Source organism: Mustela putorius, unplaced genomic scaffold (assembly GCF_011764305.1).
Source record: "Mustela putorius furo isolate JIRA1106 unplaced genomic scaffold, ASM1176430v1.1 tig00003850_pilon_pilon_pilon, whole genome shotgun sequence".
NCBI classification, from domain to species: Eukaryota; Metazoa; Chordata; class Mammalia; order Carnivora; family Mustelidae; genus Mustela; species Mustela putorius.
In genome coordinates, this window is record NW_025422002.1 from 17059218 (window position 1) to 17085679 (window position 26462).

Consider the following 26462-nt stretch of genomic DNA (forward strand, 5'->3'; position numbering starts at 1 on the left):
ATGTCCTAGATGATAATACAAAATGGCATAGCTGTTTGGAAAACAGGCTGGTGGCTCCTCACAAGATTAAAACCTAGCTAGAGTTGCTAATGACCCAGCAATTCCAGTCCTAGGTACGATCCCAGAGAACGGAGAACATGTGTCCATACAAAAACACGTTACAGGAATATTCATGGTCGCATGACTTGTAATAGTGAAAAGGTGGAAACAACCCAAATGCTTATCAACCAATGAGCAGGTACACAAAATGTGGTGTATCCATCCAATGGGATGTTATTCAGCCATGAAAAGGAAGGAAGAGCTTATACAGACTACAGTAAGGATGGAAATTAAGAACATTATGTTCAGTGGAAATAGCCCATCACAATACCATGTGTATTGTTAAGATTCCATTTACAAGAAATGTCCAGAATAGGCATACCATAGAGACAGAAAGTGGATTAGTGTTTGATTTGGGCTGGGGAGAGAATGGGAGGGGAGTTGACTATTAGGTATTGGTTTTGAGGAGGTGATGAATATTCTAAAATTCTAGAATGTTCTAAAATTGATTATGATGACAGTTGTACAACTTGAAATATGTTAACACCATTGGATTGTACATTTTAAATCATATGGTATGTAAATTCTATCTCAATAAGCCTGTTATATAAAAAAACATAAGAACATAAGCATATGCTTCATATTATCTTTTTTTTTTCTTTTGTGTGAGAAAGAATGTTCAGGGGAAAGTGGTAGGGCAGAAGGAGGGAATCTGAAACAGAGTCCATGCTGAGCATAGAGCCCAGTGTGGGTCTTGATCTCATGACCCTGAGATAGTGACCTGAGCCAAAATCAAGAGTCAGACACTTAACGGACAGCCACCCAGGAACTCCTGTTTTGCATTATCTTTAACACATGCACACCCATTAACAGTACATAATATCAGTATACTTTTCAATTTTACATATTTGGGATCATATCCTTTGGCATCTTGTTTTTTCACTCACAGTCATGTTTCAGACTAATCCATTAGTAAACTCTTTTATTGTGTGAATACAAACTTTGATTATCCAGTTCTAAAATACATGAACTCTTTTGACCCTATACATCTTGCCAATTGCCCATTTCCCTGCTCCCCCTTCAGAGCCAAACTTCCCAAGACTTTTCTTATTATGCAACTTCTATTGCTTTACCACTTAATCCCCCCTTATTCTATGAACAGTGCATTAAAACCGCTCAAGGTCACTGCCAGCCTCCATGTTACCATAAATACCTCATTTCCACTTAAGATGCCTATTTGAAACAATTCCCCAGCATTTCTAAGCTGGGATGTGTTATGGTTGATGGCATCTAATCATTCTAAATGTTAGCATTTTTGTCTTAGCAGCACATAAAATAATGGTGATTTTTATAATAGATGGCATCTTAGATGCAATGAAACTTGGTACGGTGGACGGGCTTGTCATTTCACCTGAACGTACAGCTATGTTGGCCCCAAGTGACCTCAACCTTCCTGAATTACTTTCTTCTGGCTTCCGTAAGCACATCATTTTCCTCCCGCCTTCTGCCTACTCCTAAGTGTCCTTCACTGGTTCAGATAATGGGCCCTCAAGTCTCCTTCGGTGCTCATTTCTCATAGTGCTCTGCTGGGTGATTATACCCAGTCCCACTGTGACGGCTGTCAGATGATTATAGCTCATGCCCGAAACTCTATCAGCAGTCCAGACTCAAATCTGCCTGCAAAGTTCACAATGCTACTTGACGTCTACAAGGCATTTCTAGCCAACACACCCACAGCGAAGCTACCCACTAAACCTTAATCTGTTTATCGAGTGAGGAAACCTGGTCATCATTATCTACCGTTTCTTCTTTTCTCCCACTCCCTCTTCTTATCCATCAATAAATCTTGCTGAAATTGCAAAATCCAGCTAAACGACATCCACCTTCTTCCACCCCCTAGTTCAGACCACTGACATTGGCAGGTGGCTCCAGAGCCTTCCGCTGACCTCTTCCTCCTTTCTCTCTGCAGTTGACAGGGCCCAGGAGGAGCCTCTGTAAAATACATAGAACCCTTTTACTCCCAGGCTTACCACCCCTCAAGGGCTGGCTCCAGCAGTCAGAGTCAAGCCCTAATTAGGCCCATGTGATACTGTCCTGTAAAGTTGTGACCATAGCTCACAGTGCTGGATGGTGGATTTAAATGTTGCTTGGAGTAAAAGAGTCCTTAAAATTCCCCATCACAGGAAAAGCATCTGTAGCTATGTGGGGTGACGGATGTTAACTAGACTCCCCGTGATCACTCTGCAGCATGTACAAAGATCCAATCACGTTGTACGTCTGAAACCAATAGAATCTTATGCATCAATTATATCTCAATGAAAAAAACAATCAGATCTCTCATCTTGGTTCCTAAAGAACAGAACAATGTATAGTATACATATTTTGTGTTCACCCCCGACTCCTGACGGCTTTATAATTTCCTAAGTGATAGGAGGATAGGAGCATCTTTCATTCTAATATCTCAGTTTTATCTTAGCTCCTAAAGCTCCAAGTAATAAAGGTGGAAAGAACGTTGTTACTTATTCCTAACAAACCCTTCCAATTACACAAGAGCTTAAAGAGGTGACTTTTGGAAAGCCCCCAAGGATGCCTTGGGAACCAACCCTGGGATGGAAGGGTTGGAACCTTCATCCCCAGTCCCTGGCCTCTGGGGAGGGGAGGACTAGAGGCTGAGCTAATCACAAATGGCCAATGATTTAATCATCATGCCTAGGGAATGAAGCCTCCAGAAAAACCCCTAACTAAAGGGGTTTGAGGATCTTCTGGCTTGGCAAACAAGAACACAGCCATGTGCCAGGAGGGTGTCATCTCCCTAAACTCCACAGGGACAGAAGCTCCTGCATGCAGAACTCTTTGGGATCCCCCCCCCCCCATGTCTCTCTCCCTCTGACTGATCATTTGTATCCCTCAATATGTAGTAATTACGTCGGTCCTAATAAGCTAACTGCTGTCCTGGGCTCTGGGAGCTGTTAAAGCAAATTATCAAACCTGGGGGCAGGTTGTGGGAATCTGTGATTTGCAGGCAAGTTGAACCTAAGTGTGGGAAACCTGGGGCCCCACTACATGCAACCAGTGACTGAAGTGGGTGCAGTGCTACAGGACTGAGCCCTTACCCTGAGGGGTCTGCATGCTGATCCCAGATCGTGTCCGAGCTGCCTTATATTGTAGGACACCCAGGGACGCCTTGGTGGCTCAGTTGGTTCAGTGTCTGCCTTTGGCTCAGGTCATGATCTCAGGGGTCCTGGGATCCAGCCCCATGTCCGTCTGGGGCTCCCTGGTCGGTGGGGAGTTTGCCTCTCCTTCTCCCTCTGTCCCTCCCCCTCTGCTCATGCACTCTCTTTCTCTCAAATAATCTTTAAAGGAAAAAACTGTAGGACACCTAATATCGGACTGTGAAGTGAATTGAGGTGGTATAGAGAACCCACACATCTGGTGACAGATGTGTTCTCTGCATAGAGACTCTTTTCTTTCAGGCTGTAAGCCCTCCAAGGCCCAGCTCCTGCCCCAGCCCTTCCCCGCCACCCCTCAAGCTTCAGCCACACCAACTGCTTTTTCCTGGGGACTGGCTCCTTCCCATTCTTCCTCCCAGGGGACACTTCCTCATCCCACCCCTCCCCAATTCAGTTCCCCAATTCTTGACTGCTTCCTTTGAGATCACCCCACATCCCTCAGGGCCTTCCCCTTATCAGACTCACCAGATGTGCAAGGAACGGAATAAGGAAATCAAACAAAAGGTTCATTGAGTATCTGCAGGACTTTCACAGGAAGGACTCATCCTGAAAGTCTCCAGAAAGGATCATTTGAACCAGAGTGAAGCTGTAAGGAGACACTTCTGCTACACCTCAGGTAAGAAACACTAAGAATGGTAGGTGTCCACCCCTCCTGAGGGCAGCTGATCGGAGCTGGGTGTTTCCAGGTAGAGGCCAGATAGTGATGCTGTCGAGATGAACAATAGGGCTCCCTTTGGAAGCAGGGCCAGATTTCCTCCAGTCCCTTCAGGTGTACAAGTCTGTTCTCTGGTTCTTGTGGATTCCACAGAAGTCACAGAGGCAGCAACTGCCAACTGAATTCCCTAGGAAAAGCAACACCATTTTGGCTTTTTGCACATCCACAAATAAGACAGCTCTTACAGCCCAATCTACCTCCAACAAACACCAAAAACGAAAAATGGGAAAGGTCTTCAAGGAGAGTGCAGGAAAGCTCGCATGGTAACACGAAGACACAATTCAGACTAACAGCCACCACTGTTTAGATTTTATTTTATTAAAAATAAAAACTACAGAAACAAAATTGAATGTACAATGAGAGAATGGGGACTGACTAGTAAAAGAAAACCAATGAGCACAGCAATGGTGACCACCAGTCCTGGCTAGGCACAACTGGTATCAGGGACAAGCCTCATTCCTACCTCCCAACCCAAGCAATCCCTGGCCCCAGGGGGGAAGCTGGGGGCTGGGGAAGGGGCCATGTCACACGTTGTATGCTCTTCTGCCCACATTTTCTCTACTCACAGAAGCCCAGAGAAACCTGTGGGACAGAGTTCAGGAACACACTACAAATACCTTGAACTTGCTCTTTGGCCAAAGCATAGAAACATCCAGGACCAGAACTCACACCAAGAGGGCAACAAGTTCTCAGAATACCCTCATATGCTCGGTCATCTAAAATGGACTGCGGAACCCAAAATACAAGGGGCTCTGGTCTAAGGGACAAAGCAGAGACCAAGCTCCCATAGGCGGTGGGCTGCCAAGAACGTGACAGAGGGACACTGGAAGAGTGTGCCCACATAGGACAGCATGAAGGGCAGGGAGTGGAGCCATAGAAACAAAGGGCCTCATTCCCAGCCCTGCCTGAGCCCAGGAAGCAGTGGTGGGAGCTGAGTGGTTCAGCCGCAGGGCTCCATACACCCTCTGGGGCTCCATACACCCTCTAGGGTCCCTTAGTGGTCAGCTGTTGTACGCCTGAGAGCGGGTGAAGTCGGCCCCGCCAGGATCTCAGCGAGCTGCTGTGGATGGCCCCAAGCCTCAGAACTGCTGAAGGATCACTTTCCGTTTCAGGTCATGGCTGAACCTGTTCATCCTGAAGAGTTCACTGTCATAAAAAGCAGACAGGTTGTGGATGTTGATCTGACGAGCCTAAAAAGAGAAAACATCAAGAGAGCCATGAAATGAGCTCTAGCCGGTCCGCAGCAAAGCCTATGGTGCTGGTGCATGTCTGAAGGCCATCCCTGGCGGGGGTAAACTGAGTCGGGGTCTGGAGGCAGACACGAGGCTTGAAATCTTAGCTCTGCCACTGCCTGTAAACGTGGACAAGCTCTGTCCTCAGTTGCCGTGTGTCTATCTCCTCTGTGAGACGGGATGGCAGTAACAGGGCTCACCACGGTCAAGTATAACTACACAGAACGGGGCTCGGTACATCACGAACATTTAAGGAATCGCTCCCATCCGAGGCCTGCCTGCTTTACCATGCAGCAAGGACTTACCACCCCGAGGGATGCCAGACAGCTAGCTCCCCAGGAAGCAGCCCTCCCTCCCAGCTGTGCCCCTACCTTGTCCACCAAGTCCTTCTCAGGCACTTCGATAGTGTCCTGCTGGGCCCCGAAGCGGTTGCGCTGGTATGTCACCTGTTCTGCCACTAACTGCTTCAGTATGAAGAGCAGCAGCTCGTTGTTATCACGCCGGAATGAAAGGTAGCGGGCAAAAGTCTGCAGAGGACAGCCGAAGTCAAGCGACGCTCTTCCTCACTAGGACCCTCCAGGCTACCAGAGGATGACCAGTCCCCACCACGGCTCACCCCGCGACTGGCCCGAGCAGCCAGGTAGGACAGCAGAGACCAGATCCAGAGCCTCAAGATGCCCACCATGGCTGCCATGCCCCCAGTCCCTCGCCAAGGCTCCCACCCACCTTCCGCATGCTGCGCATGACGCTGAACTTCTGCGTGTCGATGAAGCTCTCCAGCATCACGCGGATGGCCATGCTGACGTCATCCTCAATCACGTAGTCCCGCAGGTGGATGCGTGCGTGGGCTTCTGCCATGCGGATCATGGACTCAATGTGCCGCACGGTGATGGGGATGCTGCCTGTGGCCTGGGGGAAGGACGGTGTCAGGGCTCCTCAGGCCAGAGACAGAGGCAAGGAAAACAGAAGTAGCGCTACCAGCGGCTCCTACATAGGCGACATGCTCGGGGCCTGGCGCCATCCCGCCTGCACCTTCCCTCCCACCGCTCACTGTGTGCATCCCGGAGTCCGAGAGGCCTGTGACCAGTTGTGCTTGTTTCTTTTTTCTTTATTTTTTTTTTTTAAAGATTTTATTTATTTATTTGACAGAGAGAGATCACAAGTAGGCAGAGAGGCAGGCAGAGAGAGAGAGAGAGGGAAGCAGGCTCCCTGCTGAGCAGAGAGCCCGATGCGGGACTCGATCCCAGGACCCTGAGATCATGACCTGAGCTGAAGGCAGCAGCTTAACCCACTGAGCCACCCAGGCGCCCAGTTGTGCTTGTTTCTATCTCATGTGAGTGCTGCACATACTGTGCGACGTGTGCAGAAAAAAAGCTGTTTGTAAAAAAAGTAAGCCAAATGCTCTCCAAGGACCTCATGAAGTTGAAAGGTTAAAAAAAAAAAATCGAACAAATGAATAAAAAAAACAAAGAAGCTGCTCTCTTGGTTAGGTAGGTGAGACCTACCAATCCACAAGAATTCTGCAATCCAAGGGCACCTGGGTGGCTCAGTCGGGTAAGTGGCCCACTCCTGATTTCAGCTCAGGTCATGATCTCAGGGTCATGAGATCGAGCCCCATGTCAGGGAGTCTGTACAGGGATTCACTCTCTCCCTCTGCCCCTCCCCTCGCTCACCCAAGCTCTCTCTCTCTCTGAAATAAACAAATAAATCTTTAAAGAAAAAAAAAAAAAGGGTTCTGCATTCCAGTGGCATGCTAGCTGCTATTATTAAATTTCACTCCACGACAAAAGAACGCATAAGCGGGGCACCTGGGTGGCTCAGTGTGTTGAGCCTCTGCCTTCAGCTCAGGTCATGATCTCAGGGTCCTGGGATCGAGCCCTGCATCGGGCTCTCTGCTCAGTGAGGAGTCTGCTTCCCTGCCTCTCTGCCTACTTGTGAGCTCTGTTTGTCAAATAAATAAATAAAATCTTAAAAACAAAAACAAAAACAAAAACAAAACAAAAAAACAACAAAAAAAGAATGCATACTTCTTCAGACCACCTGTTTAGGTGGTGAGATTCACAAAGTTAGCACAGAACCTAACCAGTGGCCAACACTCCGGAGACCTTGGCCCCATACCCAGACAGACAAATGCACGTACATCTACATTCCATCTGAAACAAAGTGGTCAAGGTATCCATGTTATCATTTTGGACAGGCATTCTAGCTCTAGTGCTTCTTCGATGAATGGACCACACAGCTAAAGAAGCTTCTGCTGAGTTCCCCACTGCGCGTGCCCTGCCCCACTCCCCTAGGGTCCTCACCATGGACTCTTTCCTCAAGTCACTGTACATCTTGGCCACCTTGTCCTGGTCCATCTGGTTGAGCTTCGGGTGGACCCTCTCCTTGGCATAGATGATGTACTTTTTCAGGACCTCCTGCGGCAGGGGCTCCACACCGTATGTGTTGGGCATGGTGGGCTCCTGGGTGCCACTGCCACCCAGCCCCTCCTCCTTGTTGCTGGGGTGGTGTCTGACATGGCTGCCAACTACAAAGCGGGCCAGCATCTCATCCTAAGACAAGACAGATGAGGGCACGTTGCAGGGTGAGTCTTGTGACCCGGCATGGAGAAAGCCGGCTCGCTGGAAGGAGTGGAAGCTGCAGGTGCCAGAGGAGAACATTCTCGCAACAGCACCATCTGATGTCTACTACGTGCCAGGCAGCAGAGGGTGCGGGGGGAGGTCACCGCTGCACATGACAAAGCTCAAGCTTGCCTCTCAGGGAGAGCAGAGGGGACAGGCACAGTTTTCCCAATAGCCACAGAGAGGAATGTACCCAGGAGGGAGGGCCCGAGGAGACCCCTCCAGCCGAGGCTGCCAGAGCGCCTCAGCCAGTCAGCAATCTAGGAGGAACTTCCGGGAAGAGAAAAGAGTATGATGACAAGCCGAGGCCCAGCAGCTGTGGCCAGGGTGGGTGAAATGAAGGGAACAAGGAGGAGAGACAGGCCCAGGAGGCCTCTTGGGGCCCAGGGCATTCTCTGCTGGTTACAATGGAAGCTGCCAGCAAGTGGAAAAAAGGCATTAATTCACCTTCTGTGTTTCAGAAGACAGGTTGGCCTCCAACTGGAGAAGACCTTAAACGGGCGTAGGAGTGGAAGGCAACATCCCGACTGCAGTACTCTGGGTCAGAGCAAGAGAAGCCAAGGACTCAGCTGCAGCAGGGATGCAGTGAGAGGCAGGTGGGAGCCCACGGTCGGGCCAGCAGGGCCCAGTGGCAGACAGTGGGCGATGCCAGAGGGCAGCAGACACGGGCCAGTGAGGGAAAGAGAAACCAAGGCTGACTTTCGGTCAAACGCCACCATCTGAGCAGCATCCCTATCTCCGCGCCTGACACGACCCAGGCCCTCACACCTTACTTAAGGTTCCTGGAACTCACTGCATGAGGCCCGGGACATGGGGTGGTGTACCTGGACTGGGTCCACCGTGTCCCTCACCACACACAGGACGTCGAAGCGGGAAATGATAGGCTCTGTGAGGTCCACATTTTCTGAGAAGGTAAGCGAGGGGTCATAGCGGCCTCCTGCAACACAAAGGCACCTGTCCATCAGGGTGCACGCTCCCTCGACCTGCTCTTCTTCTGAGCACAAAGTTCTCGCCAATCTCACGCTGCTTCAGCAACAGGAGAGGAAGATGACTTTGGGAAAGGAAGGCTTAGTGCCTGCTATCTGCCAGGTATTCTCGACAAGACATGGGAAACGGCTTTCCTGGAGCACTGGCCTGAAATAGCCTTGAGACTAAAAGTCTAATCAACTCCCAGCAGGAAAAACCAAGAATAAGGTGGACAAGGTACCAGTCTCTCTGTCCACACATGCTGGCTGGGATCAACAACGAACTGAGACAACGCACTGGATTTTTCTCTTGTCTTCTGAAGAAAATGTTCAAGTGGTTCTGAGAACATGGTGCAACAAAAGACCCCAAGTCTTGCTTCTGTGCGCCCCTAGCAAGAACCATGGGAGAGAAAAAGGTTTTCTGGTGTTCAGTTCCTTCCTCAGATGTCAGGACTGGCCAAGGGACACTGTGAGCTTCTATTCCCTGAGGAGAGGCCTCCCTGTGGCACACCCCTACCCCCACGGCTGTCGTGCCTGGCGTACCTATGGGGTTGGCCGCAGCGATGATGGTGCAGCGAGCCTGGAGAGAAGTGACGATGCCGGCCTTGGAAATGGAGATGCTCTGCTGCTCCATGGCCTCGTGAATGCTGGTTCTGTCCTGGTCATTCATCTACAGGAGGTTCAAATGCATGATGCTTGGCCCCAACAGCTATCCCACTATACCTGTTTCCCCTACTAAGGACTAAGCCAACACATCCCGAATCCTATAGCCTAAGGACCCACCTTGTCGAATTCATCGATGAGACACACTCCTCTGTCAGCCAAAACCAGGGCTCCTGCCTCCAACGTCCATTCCCTGCTGACGGGGTGCCGCTGGACATACGCCGTGAGGCCCACAGCCGAAGCCCCCTGCCCAGTGGTGAAGATGGCTCGGCTAGAAACTTTCTCGATGTATTTCAGGAACTGAGACTTGGCTGTGCCGGGATCTCCACACAAGAGCACATTGATGTCACCTCGCACCTTGTGTTTACCCCCTGGAGAAGGCAAGGCCGGAAGTGGGGATGAAAGGGAGGGTGGGGTGCAAGACATAGCCGGGTTATCCCTAATTTCTCAGGCTGCTTATGCTGAGGGCAAAACATACTCTTCTAGAAAGGGATACAAGGCCCTAGGATGAGCAATCCCACTGCCAAGAACCAAACCCAGAGTGATGGGGGCACAGGGCAGCAAGCATAAAGATGCCCCTAGTAAAGACTGATCTCCAGCGAGACGAACAGCTATGTACATTGTGCTATGGGGACCTTGATACGGTTGCTTAGGAGAATGAATCTGCTCAGTACACGCCAATGCAGAAAGGACGCCCCACACAAGCTCATGGGCAGGGAGAGGTAAGCTGCGCACTTTCCACAGTCACTTAACGCAGGCACAGGAAACACTGTGCTTATAAGCAGAAACGTATGCACACCACGGAACTGTGTCATTGTGTAAGTACATGTGTAAGTCTTTGTGAATGGCCACACAAAGGTCCACGAGTGACCTGCCAGGAGGGGACTGGACTAGAAATGGTGGTCAGTGGGGACCTCCACCTTTCTGTGGCTTCTGACAATTTAAGAGGGTGTAATTACCTCTACATATTAACATATTATTTTTATAGCTAAAACAGCCCAAGGTGCCACAGCCATGGGCTGGCTACGCTCTCCCTACAACGACTGAACCACATGTGGTCTGGCCATCTGCTAACTTGTACTTTCTCCCCAGGCACCCAGTGTCCTGTCTTGTCTGATTCCTGCAACACTGAGGAAGGGGAGGGTGGTGCCCAATGCCGCTCACCTGGATTTTTGGGCTCCCCTCCAAACAGAGCCAGCGCCAGGCCTCTCTTGATGTCTTCGTGCCCATAGATGGAAGGAGCAATACTGGCAAAAATCTGCAAGGGAGGAAGAGCCAGTGAGAAGAGGTGCCTCTGCTCTGAGTCTGGGCGAACCCCCCTGTCAACACACACACACATGGTATGCTCCCCCACCTGCTCCAATCTTAGCAAACAGGGATGTCTCCAGCCCCAGAGTGCACACACCACAGCTGCCAAAGTCCCACCAGGCCCCAGCACTAAGCTCTGCCCTCTGACCTTGGGCCAGGCAATGAGCTGGCTCTTCCTGAGAATCACAGAACTTCACAGCCTGACAGAACCTCAGGTGGACCCCCTTTTTGGTCATACGTCAGAAAGGACTACCCTAAGGTAGCAGAAAGAAGGCCCAGGCCCACGAAACAGTGCAATGGTGGCTTTGACAACACAGATGCAGCAAGACCCCTCCCCTGGGCTCTGTGACTGCCTGAGCCTCGGTCTCCTCAGATGGGAGACAGGTATCACAAGCCAATTCAAAGGACTGGGTGGGCCCCAAGTGAGAGGTTTACACAAGCACCTGGCTCATGGCTATGCTGTGGTAGCCAAACGTGATAAATATAGAACATTCAGGCAATGGGCCCATTGGGAAGTTGTCATTTCAACTGGTAAGTTACGGAGACATCTACTTGTGCCTGAGAGAAAAAGACAGGGCAGGGAAGAGGAAAAAAGAGAATCTCAAAATCTGCGTGGTTTTTAAAGACAGAACCAGCGAAGACATAGAAATGTCCTGCCAGTAGGAAGCAGCTTCCATCTCCACCTGCACGCTTTTACTGTTCTCAACCTTTCTGCCACCTGCACGGAGGGGCTCCATAGAAGCACTGCGTGCACCTCCTTTCCCCCTTACAGGTCACGCTGAGGTGGCTTGTATGGCAGGAGGCCTCGGGGGAAAGGGAGCCTGGAAGCAGGAAAGTCAGTGCTGAAATTCAAGAGGGTGCCCACCCACCCCCACACTGTATTGGATCTGGTTGTCCCACCTGCCCAGCAGGCAGAGGGAAGAACTTCTTCCTCGGGGCTCCCTGGAAGCATAAAGGTAGGTGGGAGACATCCAGTCCTTAGAGCTGGAGTCAGGGCTCAGCAGTTTATCCTGCGGACGGCCACTGGGCGCTGCTGCCAGGGGGGAGAGTGACCAGCAGGTCCTTCTGGAAAGAGAATCTGCCAGTACCACTGGTACTGAGCCAGGCATGCCTGTTGCTGTTACTTTATATAATAAGTCAGGGGTGGAAGTCAGTTTCCACTTGGACACTTTGGCTGGTTCTTTTCTTGGCCCTAACGTTTCCTACAAAACCTAGCCCAAGGGGAGGTAGGACTGCATTAATTGATGCCTGGAGATCGGGTCCTGATGCCCATAGAGGCTGGCCTCCCAAAACACTATTTCCCACGGAAAGAAAATTCTACTCCCCACGGGGCTATTAGGAGAAATGGCCAATCCCAGGTCTGGGGCAGGAAATGGGCAAAAAGAACCCACAGTGTCTTATATAAAATAAAGAAGAAAGTATCAGAGACCCAGGGTCACACCAATAGGACTCAGGATGATGGGCTTCACGCTTGGCAACTAGCCAGGCATCATCTGGATGGTCACCGTAACGCCAAAGCTTTGATGACATTTAAGTCTGCTCATCTGTGATGACACTCAGTGGTCACCTCAGGAGAACCATTCGTGATTTTGAAAATTGGTCAGTGAAGGGAAAGGATCAAGCACGATCCTCCTTTTACTATAGGACCTCTATGTGAGCATAGTCCAGTAGTTAATAAAGCTAAGTTTCTCTATGTAGAAGCATTTCAAAAAATAAATGAAGGAGGATTTGGAGTTAGAAGACTGTCATTTCACAAGCCCTAATAAATGTGAGTGGGTTTGGCCAAGGATCATCAGCAGCGGCTAAAATCACAAGGAAACAAGGAGATGTGAGGTGACGTGTGGGAACACAGACCACTGGCCCATCTCGCCATGGAGCCCACCTAAAAAGAAATCAGCCTGGAGACTGATTAAGCGTGTGCGTCACGGTGACAATTCACAGAAAAACAGGAAGCCCAGGGACATGTTCGACAAAGGCCTCATCAGCACCATCCACACCGAAAATCTCAACGGGACAAACGACCTATGTTCTTCCACAAAAAAAGAGGAGAGGGAGAGAGGACCTGAAGACAGACTGAAGAGGCAGATCGGTTGGTCCCAATATGTGGGCCTTCCTTGGACACGGACACCAAGAGACTTTTAAAGAAAGAAAGAAAGTAGGATAATCAGGGAAACGTGGCCACCAACGAAATACTTGCTACCACGGAACCGCGAACATTTTTAAAGTGTGGCTGCAGTGCTGTGGTTCGGTGTAACAGGGAGAGCCCATTAGAGATCCACAGTTGCAGGTCAGATGCCACATGGGCAACTGTCTACAGTCGTTGAGGGGACTGGGCACGAGTAGATAGGACACAGGGGTGGTCCGACTCCAGCCACAGGTGGAGCCAGGGGTAGGACACGTGGGGTTCACTGTAACCACTCCATGCGTATGTCTGCGAGTGTCTGTAATAAAGTTTTGATGTTCAGACCAGGACTCATGCTTAGGTGGTCACAGAACTCACACACTCAAGCCCCCCCACCCCGCCGCCCCCAACACACACACATACACACACATCCTTCCTGAGCTGCAGTAACAGGGAGAGGGAGCAGAGAGTAGTCACCAGAGCAAAGTCAGACCAGACTGCCTGGGTGGAGATCCCAGTTCTGTCATCAGCAGTTATGCTACATGGCGGCTTACTTAGCTGGGCCTCAGTTTATTCATCAATAAAATGGGCACCCAAGACACCTCCATTATAGGACCGTTACCATGGTTACTACCTAGAAATTACCTACACGGTGTCAAGTAGATACTCTGGGCTCAGTATGCAGGCCTCTTCCACTGTACCCCTACCTGTGCTGGGAATGTCGGGAGAGACAAGCCACCATGGATGTCTCATTCTCCTGTATGTCTTGTGGGCGTGCAAGGGTGCCTGTCCCTGACCTCTCCTTACCCAGACCGATTCTCAAAGCTGTTCCTACAGCAGGCACCCCTGCAAGGGTGAGGTAATGTCTCTCTCCAGGACCAAGAGCAGCAGGCTCCCTTCCTGCCTGTCATGCACCAGCTGCCCAAGCTCAGCTCCCTTCCTGTAAATCACCCACTGCATCCAAACAGGCATCCTTAGAGTCTGGAGGACAAGGAGGCCACCACGCTAAAGCTCATGCTGCCTGTTGCCGACCAGGTGGTCCAAGAGAGTAACAGGCGAAGGTACCCCCTAGGAAGAAAGGAAAAGTCAGGGGTTCCTGCGTGGCTCAGTCGGTTAAGCGTCTGCCTTTGGCTTAAGTTGTGATACCAGGGTCCTGGGATCAGGCCCCACGTCGGGCTCCCTGCTCAGTGGGGAGTCTGCTTCTCCCTCTGCCTCTGTTCCCCCACGTGCTCTCTCCATCTCAAATAAACAAAATCTTTTTTTAAAAAAAAAAAGGTAAACTCAAGCCCAGACCTACCAAGAAATGACACACCTGCCGTGAAGTATTCCACTTAACCCCCATAATGATCCGGGTTCCCCCACATCAAAAAGGAGGAAATAAACCAAGGCTCTTGTCACTCTGTCTGTTCCTAAGTGAGAGAGGCAGGACATGACCCCATATTCCTCTGAATCTGGAGCCCATGCTCTTTAATTCTCAGCACGCACTGCCTTATCCCCCAGCTCAGAACAGCCTGCCACGAAGGGAGGCCAGGTTCCCACCTGCATAGCCACTGGGACAAGACAATGCACAGGAAATGTCTACTGTGCCCCAAAGCTATTTTTAATCCTCCTATGGTCCTTAAAGTTTTTAACGTCCACTGTCCTGGCCGGCACGCCCATCCAGTGTTTGTACCAGTAGTTTAGACTTTGTACTGACGTGCAATAACTAGCCGCTTAGCGCAGCATTGGTGCACACATGTCCATGTAACCCTTGTGACAGCTCAACCCAGGGGTACCGCCTACCCTCAGCTCATCCGTAGAGTTCCTAAACCTCACCTGATCAAACTGAGGATCAAGCCAAAAGCTAAACCCAAGGAGTCTGGCTCCAGACTGATTATCCTTTAAAATCTAAGTGCTAGGCAGGGAGTGCACTTACCCCTTTATGATTTCTACCTGTCAGTGGCCAGGGCCCACAAAAACCAAATGGACAGGAAGGCAAGCTGAGTTCATCAGGCTGCAGAGGAGGGAGCAGGGGGTGGCGAGGACAGATGGCAGGGAGCATGTCCTGTCGGCAAGGGCAGCTGCCCTCAGCTCTCCCATCAGTCATCACTAGACAGAAACAAAGACCTAGCAATGGCAGATGCTTGGATGGTCACAAACCAGGGCTTCCAGATTTTTTTGTGGCATCTCGATGCCTAGAGGACAATAATTACTTCAAAAATAAAAGCAAACCAAAAGAAAAGGAAACACAGAACCACCCACCAACCCAACAAAACCCATCAGCAAGCCGTAGATGGCCCACAGGCCACCAAATTGCAAACCTGAGGCTTAAATAGCTCAAATGAGCCCCCTCGTGACAACACTCTCCTCCTCTCAGTTTGTCCCCAAAACTACCGAGTATGGTTCCTGTCTTTGTCCAAGTTCTTAGTGAAAATACCCACCCTGAGAGTGGTCTAAAGGGGTCAGTACAGATCAACCCTCCCTGGTATCACACAGCCTTCCTTCCTTGATGAGGCTTAGAAAAGTGTCCCACAGAGATCTCATCCTCTCTAGAAGGATCCCCTCTAGATCCTTCTAAAGGATTTATTTTATTTATTTGACAGAGAGTGAGAGATCGCAAGTAGGCAGAGAGGCAGAGAGAGAAAGAGGGAGAAGCAGGCTCCCTGCTGAGCAGAAAGCCCAGTGCAGGGCTTGATCCCAGGACCCAGAGATCATGACCTGAGCCAAAGGCAGACGATTAACCCACTGAGCCACCCAGGTGCCCCAGGATCTCTGTTTAGAAGTCACCATCTCCAACCCTGATGGGATCATGGTATAAGTGTGCAAGTGTAACTGAACTTGGAACAGTCACTACCATGATGCCGGGACATGCCTGCCTGGCACAGTCAGCTTCATGGACAAGGAGGCAGACAAAATAGCAGCTATCAGAAATGTGGCAGAGCCTTCTATGTTAGGGCCGCTGGGGGCAGTTCTGAAGTCCAGGGCACAAGGCACACATAGGGCCTGCCCTGTCTAAAGCCTTAAGTCAAGCACACCCCACCTCCCACACTCTATCTGCCACCGTTCCTGTCTCCTCAACAGAGTGGGAGAGCAGTGGCTGAGAACTGAAGCAGAGGTAAAGAGGGCACTAGCAGAATGTTCTAGAAACACACTGCTCCTTTAGCAGCTCTGGCGCACGTGCACACAACTGACACACATCAGGTCATAGGCAGCGAGGCCCGGATCACCAGCCCTGGAGAAACTGGCTCAAATACCGGTGAGGGGTCCAAAATCATGTGCATTGTGTTAGTACTAATTTTCCTCTGGGAAGAACAGGAAGCAAAGAATCACAGGCTGTGGCTGTCTTCCCATGTTACTGATCCCATGAAAAGACTTTACTATTGGGGATCCTAATTCACTATAAGCCCCAGGAAGGGAAGGACTGTGTCTGACTTCCACCACGATGCTAGAACACCCTATGAGGTATTCAAGGACTGAGTTCGCTGGCACAATGAAGTTCTTGTCATCCCAAGGCTGGGGAAGCCCCTAGTTCTCCTGCTGAAACCCCAAATCTCAGTGGCCCAGGTGGAGGTGACAAAGGTGAGTGCACCTTTAATAAACAAAATTAAAAAAAAAAAAAAAAAAAAAAAAAAAAAAAAAAAGGTGAGTGCACCAGATGTGGCCCCGCCCTCAAGGGAATGATCATCACGTCAGACGTAGCCCCTGCCGAGTCACCTGAACTGAGGCTCTGGCTCTTTAATCCCTAGCTCTCCAACCTTTGGCAAAAACATCTACTATTACAAAAACCCAAAAGCCTAAAACCCCCTTGGGGTAGAGTTCCTCCTGGAGAAACCAGTGTCGCGGTAGGAGTCTGACACCAAGGGACACGCTCACGAGACGAATTATTCCTAATGTTCTGTCCGTTTCAGCTCTGAGCCTGGGCTCGACCCAACCCACTGATGTCTCATCACAGCCCCATCCCATTGAGGGGTCGGTACCCGAATCCAGCACTCCAGCTCCTCCCCCAAAGCACAGGCACCCCCTGGTCAAGGCACGGTTACCGAGCTGATGCCAGGAAGGGACAGAATGGACAGAGCCCAGATCCTAGGACCTGGGAATCAGCACCATGTTCTGGGGCCTCCTCTGGGAGCATGACAACACTGCCCGGACTTCCACCTGCCTTCTCCCCGATCTGCTGGTCCTTGGAGAGGCTAGTGATCATCTTCACGTCTTCATCTGTCAGTTCCCCCACGGCGACCTTGTTGTCCTTCTTGGCTACATGGTTGGCCAAGATGACAGTGGCAAAGACGGGGAAGCCATTGGCCGTGTTGAGGGAGCCATCGTAGTTATTGTGGTAGATGCCAGTCAGCTCCTGAGAGAGGGAGACAACCCAGAGGGCCAGTCCAGGGTTAGGCTCAGGGGCAAGGTCCTCTTCCCCGCTACCACCATCATCTGATTTCTCAATTCCTTCCTGCCAGACGAGATGAGTAACCCAGACCAAAGCAAAACTACTCCTCCCTACATTCCGACCCAAGAGGCAAGGCTCTTCTCCTCCCAGTGACCGGAGAACTGAACTCAGCCTACTCCTCCCGCGGCCAGCAACCCTTTCTGCACCACAGATGCTCATGCTGATGTCCTAAGCAACTCGTCTCCCTCCAGGCCTGCTCCTGGGCCACTTACTATCTCATCTCCTGGCTTGCAGCTGTCCACCAGATCAGCAAGGAGGATGGCATCCTTGGAACGAGGCAGCCGGCCGGCCGCCACTTTGCCAGGACTCTCCTGAATTCGGATGCGCTGGTAGTTCTGATAGATGGTCTGCGTGGGACAAACAGAAGGTCACAGGAACCTGTCTCTGTATGGTTGACTTTGCACTCTTCTAAGCCCGGATTTGCTACGTCACCTGACCCTGGTCATGGCCCCATGAGTAAGGACAACGGACAGAATTCCGATCTCCATCAATGAACCAGAAAACGGAGAGCTGAAGCCAGCAGAGGATGAGACTGCTGTGACTGACACATGGACAGTCCCCATTCTCGCCTCTACCATTGTGGGTGCATCCTTACTGCTAGACAGTCACGCACCTGCTTGTAGCCGAGCACTAGTGCATATGGATGCCAAAGCCACACTGCCTGAGTTCAAACCCTAGCTCCGTGGCTTCAGCTGTGTGATGCTGGGGAAGCGATGTCCCCACTCTATATCTTCTTTGCAGAATGAGAATGCTAACGCTCTAAGAGCAATCTCACAGTGAAGATTAAATCACGTCATACAGAGAAGCCTGGGGGTCTTAGTTAAGCATCTGCCTTTGGTTCAGGCCACGATCTTAGGGTCCTGGACGTGAGCCCCACATGGGGCTCCATGCGTGGCAGACAGTTTGCATCCCCGACCTCCACTCATGCATGCTCTCTCTCAAGTAAATAAAATCTTAAAAAAAAAAAAAAAAGTCATGCCATACATCAAAAGCACTCAAATCAATGCCCAAGACAGTGAGCTCCACCAAGTGTGGCCTCTGTGGCCAAACATTACATGGCAATGTCGTGCCGTGCAATTTAATTAATGTCCCTTATTTTATTTATAGTCTAGAGGAGAGACCACATAATGCAGCAGTTCAAAGCAGATGCTCTGGATCCAAATGCCAGAGCTCTAATCTTTTGGGCCTCTTTCTAGCTGGGTGACTTCAGGGTCAATAATGCCACTTGCCTCAAAAGGTATGAGGAAAACTGAACTATACATCACCCACCCACTAGGGGCCTTGCAAGTACTCCAGAAACTTGAGCTGTAGGTATTCCTCATGTAGAAGCAGAGCCTGAAACCCTGCTCCTGTGTCAGAGCTTTCTCAAGGAGCTTCCAGGGCAAGTGGATTCTTGAGGATGCGCAAAGCAGGCAGGAGAAGACTCTGGGCAAGGAGTCGGCTCATCCTCCTCAGGGCAAGGTGCACCTGAGCTTTTGAGCAGGTCTGTTTTCGGCTGTGGGCTGCCACAAGCAGGAACTCTCAGGAGCTTTCTGGTAAGAAGGTCCCAGCTAGGGCACTTCTCAGAAGTGCAGAGTGCTGGGAGCGTGGCAGCCAGCATTCACGGCCGCAAGGCAATAAAGGGGTCTGGGCAACCCCCAACCCCCCGCAGGTACTGCGATGACCCCAACTCTACAGAAGAAATCATTTAAACACAAAGGCAAATGGCCCAGCAGCTTTAAGCAGGGCCTCCTGAATCCAGTGCAGCAATGTCTTAGCTATGACCTAGAGCCCCCCACCGAGAGGCAGGTACCAGAAATGCCAAGGGAAAGCCCTATGGGAGGGATGGGAAAGCAGGTGCCTTACTAAGGATCTAGCTGAATGAGAAGTGAGCCCAGTTTTGCCAGAGCTTCCCTGCCTTTTTTTTTTTTTTTAAATAAAAACCATTAACTTCGACATTTTAAGCAAAATGGCCTCGTTTTAAAATATTGGCTCGTGGGGCACCTGAGTGGCTCAGTGGCTTAAGCCTCTGCCTTCAGCTTAGGTATGATCTCAGGGTCCTGGGTTTGAGCCCCACATCAGGCTCTCTGCTCAACAGGGAGCCTGCTTCCCCCCAACCCCACCTCCTCTCTGCCTACTTGTGGTTCCTCTCTCTCTGTCAAACAAGTAAAATGTTAAAACAAAACAAAACAAAAAAACAAATTAAAAAAAAATATTGGCCCGAATTCTTGAAAAACAGCCCACAGGCCAAACTAAGCAGGCTGGCCAGGGAGCTCTGGTTCACCTGAGGGTGTGGCCAGCACAGAAGTCCACCTTGTTTCCCCTGGCTGCTGAGCTCATGCACCTGCCTTAGCCACGGGGCGGGACCAGGGTAGACAGGAAGGGCAGCCACTGGCGGGCGCGGCCTCTTACCTCCTCCATGTTGACTTCGAAAGGTCCCGCTGATTGGCACTCAGGGCAGGAGCCCGGCTTCACCTCCTGGTTCTGGGACTGACAGAAGGGCCCCAGCACGAAGTTACACTTGTTGCAGTTGTACTTGACCATGCTGAGCTGGGGCAGGACGCCCGTGCAGCTGGTCACCACACCACTGGTGCGGATCAGCTGGTTCAGGTGCAGTTGCCTGTGGAGACAGGAGGGCCCTTCAGAGGACTGGAGGCCAAAGCCTGACCCGTGGCCTCCAGAGATCAGCGTCTGACGTGAGGTGGGTCCAGGAAAACTTGGGAGACCGCCAGATCCACAGCACCACAGCTGGTCCAAGCCAGAGGGCCCGGTGGTGAGTGGGGGCTCCTTGGCCCCGGGGCCTCAGCTCCTGCCGAGCCCCCGGCTCACCTCAACGAGCGCAGTTCCTCTACTAGAGGCAGGTGGGAGATGCGCACGTGGATGTGGCTGGCGATACGGTCGTACTTTGGGTACATGGCCAGCACGACCTCCAGTGCAGCCTCGTCAAAGATCTGCAGCAGCTCTGCAGGCGCCTCTGGCAGGAAGTACGCCAGGACATGCTCCCGGGCCGCCAGGTCCTCGTAGTTCACCACCAGGCTCTCGCGGTTCTCTGCAGGAGGGAAGAGAGACTGAGCACAGAGCTTGGCAGGGGACATGGCAGGTGACATCCCTCTCCCTGTGCAACGAGGCAGGCCTACCTGCCCCCTCCAATCCTTGACCTGGAGCTGGAAGCCCCAGCCCCAACTTTGAAGCCTGCCCTGCTTTAGCTGTGTGGCTCTGGCAGTAAGTGACACATCCTATGCCTCAACTTCCCAATCTGTAAAATGCAACACCGCACAATGTAGGAAGTCACACTACGTGAAACGATACATGCGGGGTGCCTCTCACAGAAGGGCCGCAAACTCAAAATGCCTAAAAGAGCCGAGGAGGAAACCCATGAATAAACCACATCAGATACGAGACAAAAAGGAGCGACATGGACAATAGCAGAAAGATTCACAAGCCTCTTTTTAAATGTAATTCCTGTCCCACAGAAATGTGCTATTTTCTACCTGAAGTAGTAATCCAGACTTTGACATTAAACCTGCCACATTTTAAGTACGTCAAACAATGCTTCTGTGGTCCGGATGTCGTTCCTGGATAGCACCATCCCTAGCACAGACATGCAGTGCTTTTTGTGTTTTGCCCGAGGACGGACATCTCGGGCTGCAGGTGCCACTTCCTGTCCAGCCATGGGCAAGGGGCCCAGTATTCCCTGCACTTCACATCTTGAGTCAACATGCAGTTGAAGGCCCAAGGGAATGACCCCCCCCCGGGGAAGAATCGGCAAGACGGACGGCAGCGAGTGGAGAGGCAGCGGGGACACACAGGAGCCGCACCTTTACACATGTCGCTGATGCGCTCCTTGAAGACGTTGTGGCCATGGCCATCCACATGGGTGCGTAGGAAGTTCTTAAAGCGGTGGTGGATCTCCAGGCGTGGGCCTGCCATGCTCACCCACTCACGCACAGAGTGGCCTTTGAGGTCCTCCAGGTTCTCGATGCTCTCGATCATGTCTTCATCCTCCTCGCCGTCCTCTGTGGCCCTCTCTACATGGCGTCGTTTCCGGGAGGGGCGCTCCTCATCCTCCTCATCACTGTCTGGGGGCCAAACGGATACCCTCCAGTGAAATTTTCCCACCACCTTCCATCTGCCTTCCCCAGAACTCCCTTTCCAGGGCCCCAAGGCTCTGGAAGCTTGGAGGTACCCTTGGAGGTACAGACATTGGAGCCTACCATACAGAAGCCCGCGGCGCATGCGGCCCAGGCCCCGGCCGGCCTCTCGGTCACGCTGCCGCATGGCCCGCTCTGCCGCCTCCCTCTGACTGGCTGTCAGCTCCTCCACATCCTCATCGTCCAGGGCCAGGCCCTCAGCCTCGTAGACGTCCAGTTCCGGGATGGCGCGATAGTCCCTGAGGGAGCCCCCAAACAGACCGTTAGTATAAAAAACAAAACAAAAGCCGCCCCAGGAACTGGGCCTGCTCCAGAAGACTCGGGAACCCCAGCCTGCCCAGGCCATAAGAGTCTCCAAGCTAGAAATACAAAAGGCTCCAAAAGGATCTCCAACAGAGACAAAGTGTGCTCTGTGCATACAATGGAGTATCACTCAGTCTTCAAAAGGAAGAAAGTCTGACTGTGGGCGAATCTTGAGGACAATGGATTCAGTGAACTAAGCCACACAAAGGACAAACACTGCAGGATTCAGCTTGGGGACACAAGAAAGTGCTGGAGATGGTTTCACAACAAGAGTAAACTCAACGCCCTCAAACTGGACACGTGAAGATGGTTAAGATGGTAAATTCTGTGTTATGTGTGTTTACCACCATAAAAACGGGGAGAGGGACCTCCAGACAGCTTTAAGCATCCAGTCAGAAATAGGAATTTGAGGAACCACAAAACCTTCAGGCAGAAAGGCCCTTCAGACAGCTGACCCCAACTTCCCAACAAATTCTCCCTGTACCCCCCACCCTCAAGACAATGCTGCCTCAAACCCCTTGAAGTACTAGGAAGGTTTTCTATTACCATCAGCCAAACCAGCCTCTCAGAAACGCCCGCCCACTCAATTAACCCTCTCAGCTACTCCAACACCTCTCCAAGGCCTCGTGGCCTCGTTTTCCACGATGTCCCTGGGCAGGTATGTGAAGGGGAATGCTGTCTGGACAAAGAACCCACTGAGAGCAAGGACAACTCTGGGAAGGAGACATCATTACTCTATCTGAAAGATGAGGAAAAATGAGGATGATAGGGCTTTTGCCAAGAGCCACTCAGCAGAGCTCGGTGTCAAAATGTGGTCCAACCACAACCTGCAGGCTCGTTCCCTAATACCACACTACCTCCCCAAGATGATCCTCTGGAATTCTCCAATTTTTCAGGGTAAATGGTGACTGGGGGGACAGGCTATTTTTTTTTTTAAATAAATTCAGAATAAGTAATTCCATATTGTTGATGCCAGAAACAGATCCCACAATAGCCAGGTAAATGCGTGGGCTGACTCATTTCTGAATTCTTAAATGCTCTCAGTTAAAAGGTATCTGTCTGACTCTTTAAGAAAATTTTGAGTCACATGAGATGTCCTCCATCCCCAGTGAAATTCTAAGCAGTCCATAAAAAAATTAATAAATGGGGCACCTGGGTGGCTCAGTTGGTTAAGTGTCTGCCTTCGGCTTGGGTCATGATTCCAGGGTTCTGGGATCGAGCCCTCCATCGGGCTCCCTGTTCTGCAGAAAGCCTGCTTCTCCCTGTCCCAATCCCCCTGCTTGTGTTCCCTCTTTCGCTGTGTCAAATAAATAAAATCTTTAAAAAAAATTAATAAATTAGGTTTTATCAAAATTTAAAAAAACTTCTGTGCCTCAAAAGACACCATTAAAAAAAAAGTGAAAAGAAAATATTTGCGGGGCGCCTGGGTGGCTCAGTGGGTTGAGCCGCTGCCTTCGGCTCGGGTCATGGTCTCGGAGTCCTGGGATCGAGTCCCACATCGGGCTCTCTGCTCAGTGGAGAGCCTGCTTCCCTCTCTCTCTCTCTGCCTGCCTCTCCATCTACTTGTGATTTCTCTCTGTCGAATAAATAAATAAATAAAAATCTTTAAAAAAAAAAAAAAAAAAAAAAAAAAAAAAAATTTGCAAATCATGTATCTGGTAAAGGAACTGTACCCAGAATAAAATTTTAAAACCTCTTACAACTCGATAATAATAAAAAAAAAAAAAAAATCAAGCAATCCAATCATAAAATGGCCGAAAGATCTTAACAGACAGTTCTCCAAAGATATACAAATGGCCAATAAATACATAAAAAGATGTTCCACGTCATTAACCACCAGGGAAATGGAAACCAAAACCCCCATGAGACATGTCACATCACACCTACTGGGATAGCTATCACCAAAACCCAAAAAATAACAGGTGTCAGCAAGAAGTGGAGGAATTTGCAGCCTCATACACCACTTGTGGGAACATAAAATGGTGGCTCTCTTTCAGAAAACAGTCTAGGAGTTCTTCAGAATGTAAAATACAAGCCAATGATCTCATCCCTAGATGTATGCTGAAGAGAATTCAAAACGTATGTTTGTCTAACACTTTGGAGCTGATTTGTCCAAAGGCTCCCGATTCCTTCTAGAGTGTGGGGTATATGGCACATCCACAATCACCTGGGTGATGATATTTAATGCAAAGACCCGAAAGGCCCAGGGAGCCCTTGCAAGTCTCTCCGGTGGCTCACAGAGATCACCATTGCTTCACAACCACCAACCCGCCTTGGACCATGGGAAAGCCTGTACAGTATTCTCCTACACCCCACGTTTGGAACCCCAGAGTCAGAGTCAAAGAAGGCCCCAAAAGAGTGTCTTCATAAGGCTGTGGGGATTCAAACAATTCTACCAGTAGTATATCTACCAAATCCTGGTTATAAATATGGGGCAGAGCAGCAGAACTCTAACCTTGCTCCCTTGCATAGCCTACTCCATGACCTTACCACCGAGTCTCAAAACCTTTAATACGTGTTTGTATTTTATTTATTTATTTATTTTTTAAAAAGATTTTATTTATTTATTTGACAGACATGGATCACAAGTAGGCAGAGAGGCAGGCTGAAAGAGAGAGAGAAAGAAGCAGGCTCCCTACCAAGCAGAGAGCCCAATGTGGGACTCGATCCCAGGACCCTGGGATCATGACCTGAGCCAAAGACAGCGGCTTAACCGACTGAGCCACCCAGGCACCCCTGTATTTTTTTTTTTTTAAGATTTTATTTATTTATTTGACAGGACAGAGAGACCACAAGTAGTGAGAGAGGCAGGCAGAGAGAGGGGAGGAAGCAGGCTCCCCACTTAGCAGAGAGCCCTATGCGGGGTTCGATCCCAGGACCCTGGGATCATGTCCTGAGCCGAAGGCAGAGACTTTAACCCACTGAGCCACCCAGGCGCCCCTAAGTGTTTGTATTTTTATTAGTAAGTGTGAAACAATCTAACCCAGGGCCTGGTACAGATTAGGCATAATAAATGTTTGCTGAAATGCACTGAAATCTTGATTCACCAGCCTCCACCCCCAACATTGCTTTTAAGTTGCAATTGCACAGTAACACTCAGCTGCTTGCTTCCTGTTCTTCCAAGTCAATCTCAGCATCCCTGATGTGGTCCAACACAGGAGAGACTCCTTGCGTACCCCTCAGGGGACAGAGCCAAGGTTTACCCAGGACTATGTATTATACTGCAAGTTACTCAGGCCTATGTTATGGTTCCTTGGACCTGTTTACCTCCCCCTAGGTCCTGCATCAAGGTGCACTCATAGGCAAGGATACAGATTCCTCTGCCTCCCCAGTACCCAAAGCAAGGTCACTGGACACACCATGGGTGCTCAGCAAAACTATCTGAATGCTCGGCCTTGCATGCAAATACCTCTCCATGCCATCTCCGATAAGCTCCTCTCCATCTTCTTCCTCTTCATCCAGGGGTCCCTCTGTACCTAGAAGTCCCTCAGACTCATCCTCAAAGGGGGGAAGATCACGGCCAGGGCTGGAGGTCAGGGCATCTGTGCGACGGGAACTTCGCCCGGGACTGGAGGTGAGAGGATCACTTCGAAGCCGCCGGGCTGGGCTGGAGGCCACTGTGAAGGACTCTGATGATTCCTGCAGGAGAGGACCGAGAAGGTGAGGGCTGACTTAACATCCTTTAAGGCAGCCCTCTCCACCTGCGACTCTGTCCCCTGACACTCCAAAGCCCTCCAGCCTCAGGACTTCGCATCTCAGGTTCCCTCTGCCTGGAATGCCCTCCTGTAAGCTCTGAGCCAATGGCTTCCCGACATACAGGAACCAGCTCAAGTATCACTTACTCAAATACTCCAGGCACTGACATTTCCCAGTGTTTTCTCCATGATAAGTCACTAACAATACCTTATTCATCTGTGTACTTATCCCTCTACTCCTCCAGCCTTTCTCTCCTGTAAGCATGCCTTCCCACCCACAATATGCAAGCCACTGCAAAAGGAGACAAAACACGACAGTGACCAAACATAAGAGATCTGGAATGTACAGGCTGGTGGAGGGGAAAAACAATAAATAAAACAGAGGGACAAAAAACCACTACAATAATACGTGGCCGAAGATGCGGGGCCTTATCCATCTTGTATTAAACCCAGCGCCAAACACAGGGAGGGAGCCCCACAAACATTTGCGGAGTGAGTAAATGATAGTGGCCAAGTCGGCCACTGAGCGCGGGTTACGGAATTCGGGGCTCCCAGCTTGGAGGGCAGAGAAGAGGAGGCATTCCCCGAATCCCCGGGGATTCGAGCGGTTTGGGGGTCCGCAAGGGAGCAGTATGGGAGAAAAATCCGCTTCAAACCAGAGCCCAGGGACCCAACCCCATCTGGAGGCCCGATCCGGACGGGGCGGAATAGGGTGAGGGCCTGAGGACTAGAAGCGCGCAGCCCCTCGCCCCGGGTCCCGGCGCGCGCCCGGCCCGCCCACGCCCCCGGCCCCCGGCCCCCGCGGACATGCAGACTCGCCAGGACCAGCCGCCGGCCCCCACCCGCGCCTGCGCCTCCGTCCCGCACCGCAGGCCCGCAGCCCGCCGGGGAAACCCCGCGCGCTCACCGCCATCGCAGCAGTACCACGCTCCCCGCCGGCACTCCAGCAACAACCAGTTTTCGCGCGAAAACCGGATCACGTGACCCTCCGGAGCCCGGTAGGCGACTCAGGA

At 50.9% G+C, this 26462-nt stretch overlaps 1 protein-coding gene across 1 annotated transcript; it reads right to left on the reverse strand.

Annotated features, from left to right (window-relative positions):
- Nucleotides 1–4276: 4276 nt before the first annotated feature.
- Nucleotides 4277–26462, reverse strand: MCM2 (minichromosome maintenance complex component 2). The gene is made up of 16 exons (XM_004738655.3): nt 26357–26462; nt 25164–25393; nt 21515–21690; nt 21119–21379; nt 20130–20349; nt 19713–19920; nt 17534–17668; nt 17034–17225; nt 10630–10723; nt 9586–9836; nt 9346–9472; nt 8662–8774; nt 7520–7768; nt 5943–6125; nt 5588–5743; nt 4277–5174 (listed from the first exon to the last, which is right to left on the reverse strand). The coding sequence occupies exons 1-16, from the start codon at nt 26360–26362 to the stop codon at nt 5064–5066; spliced, it is 2712 nt and encodes a 903-aa protein (XP_004738712.1). The 5' UTR covers nt 26363–26462; the 3' UTR covers nt 4277–5063.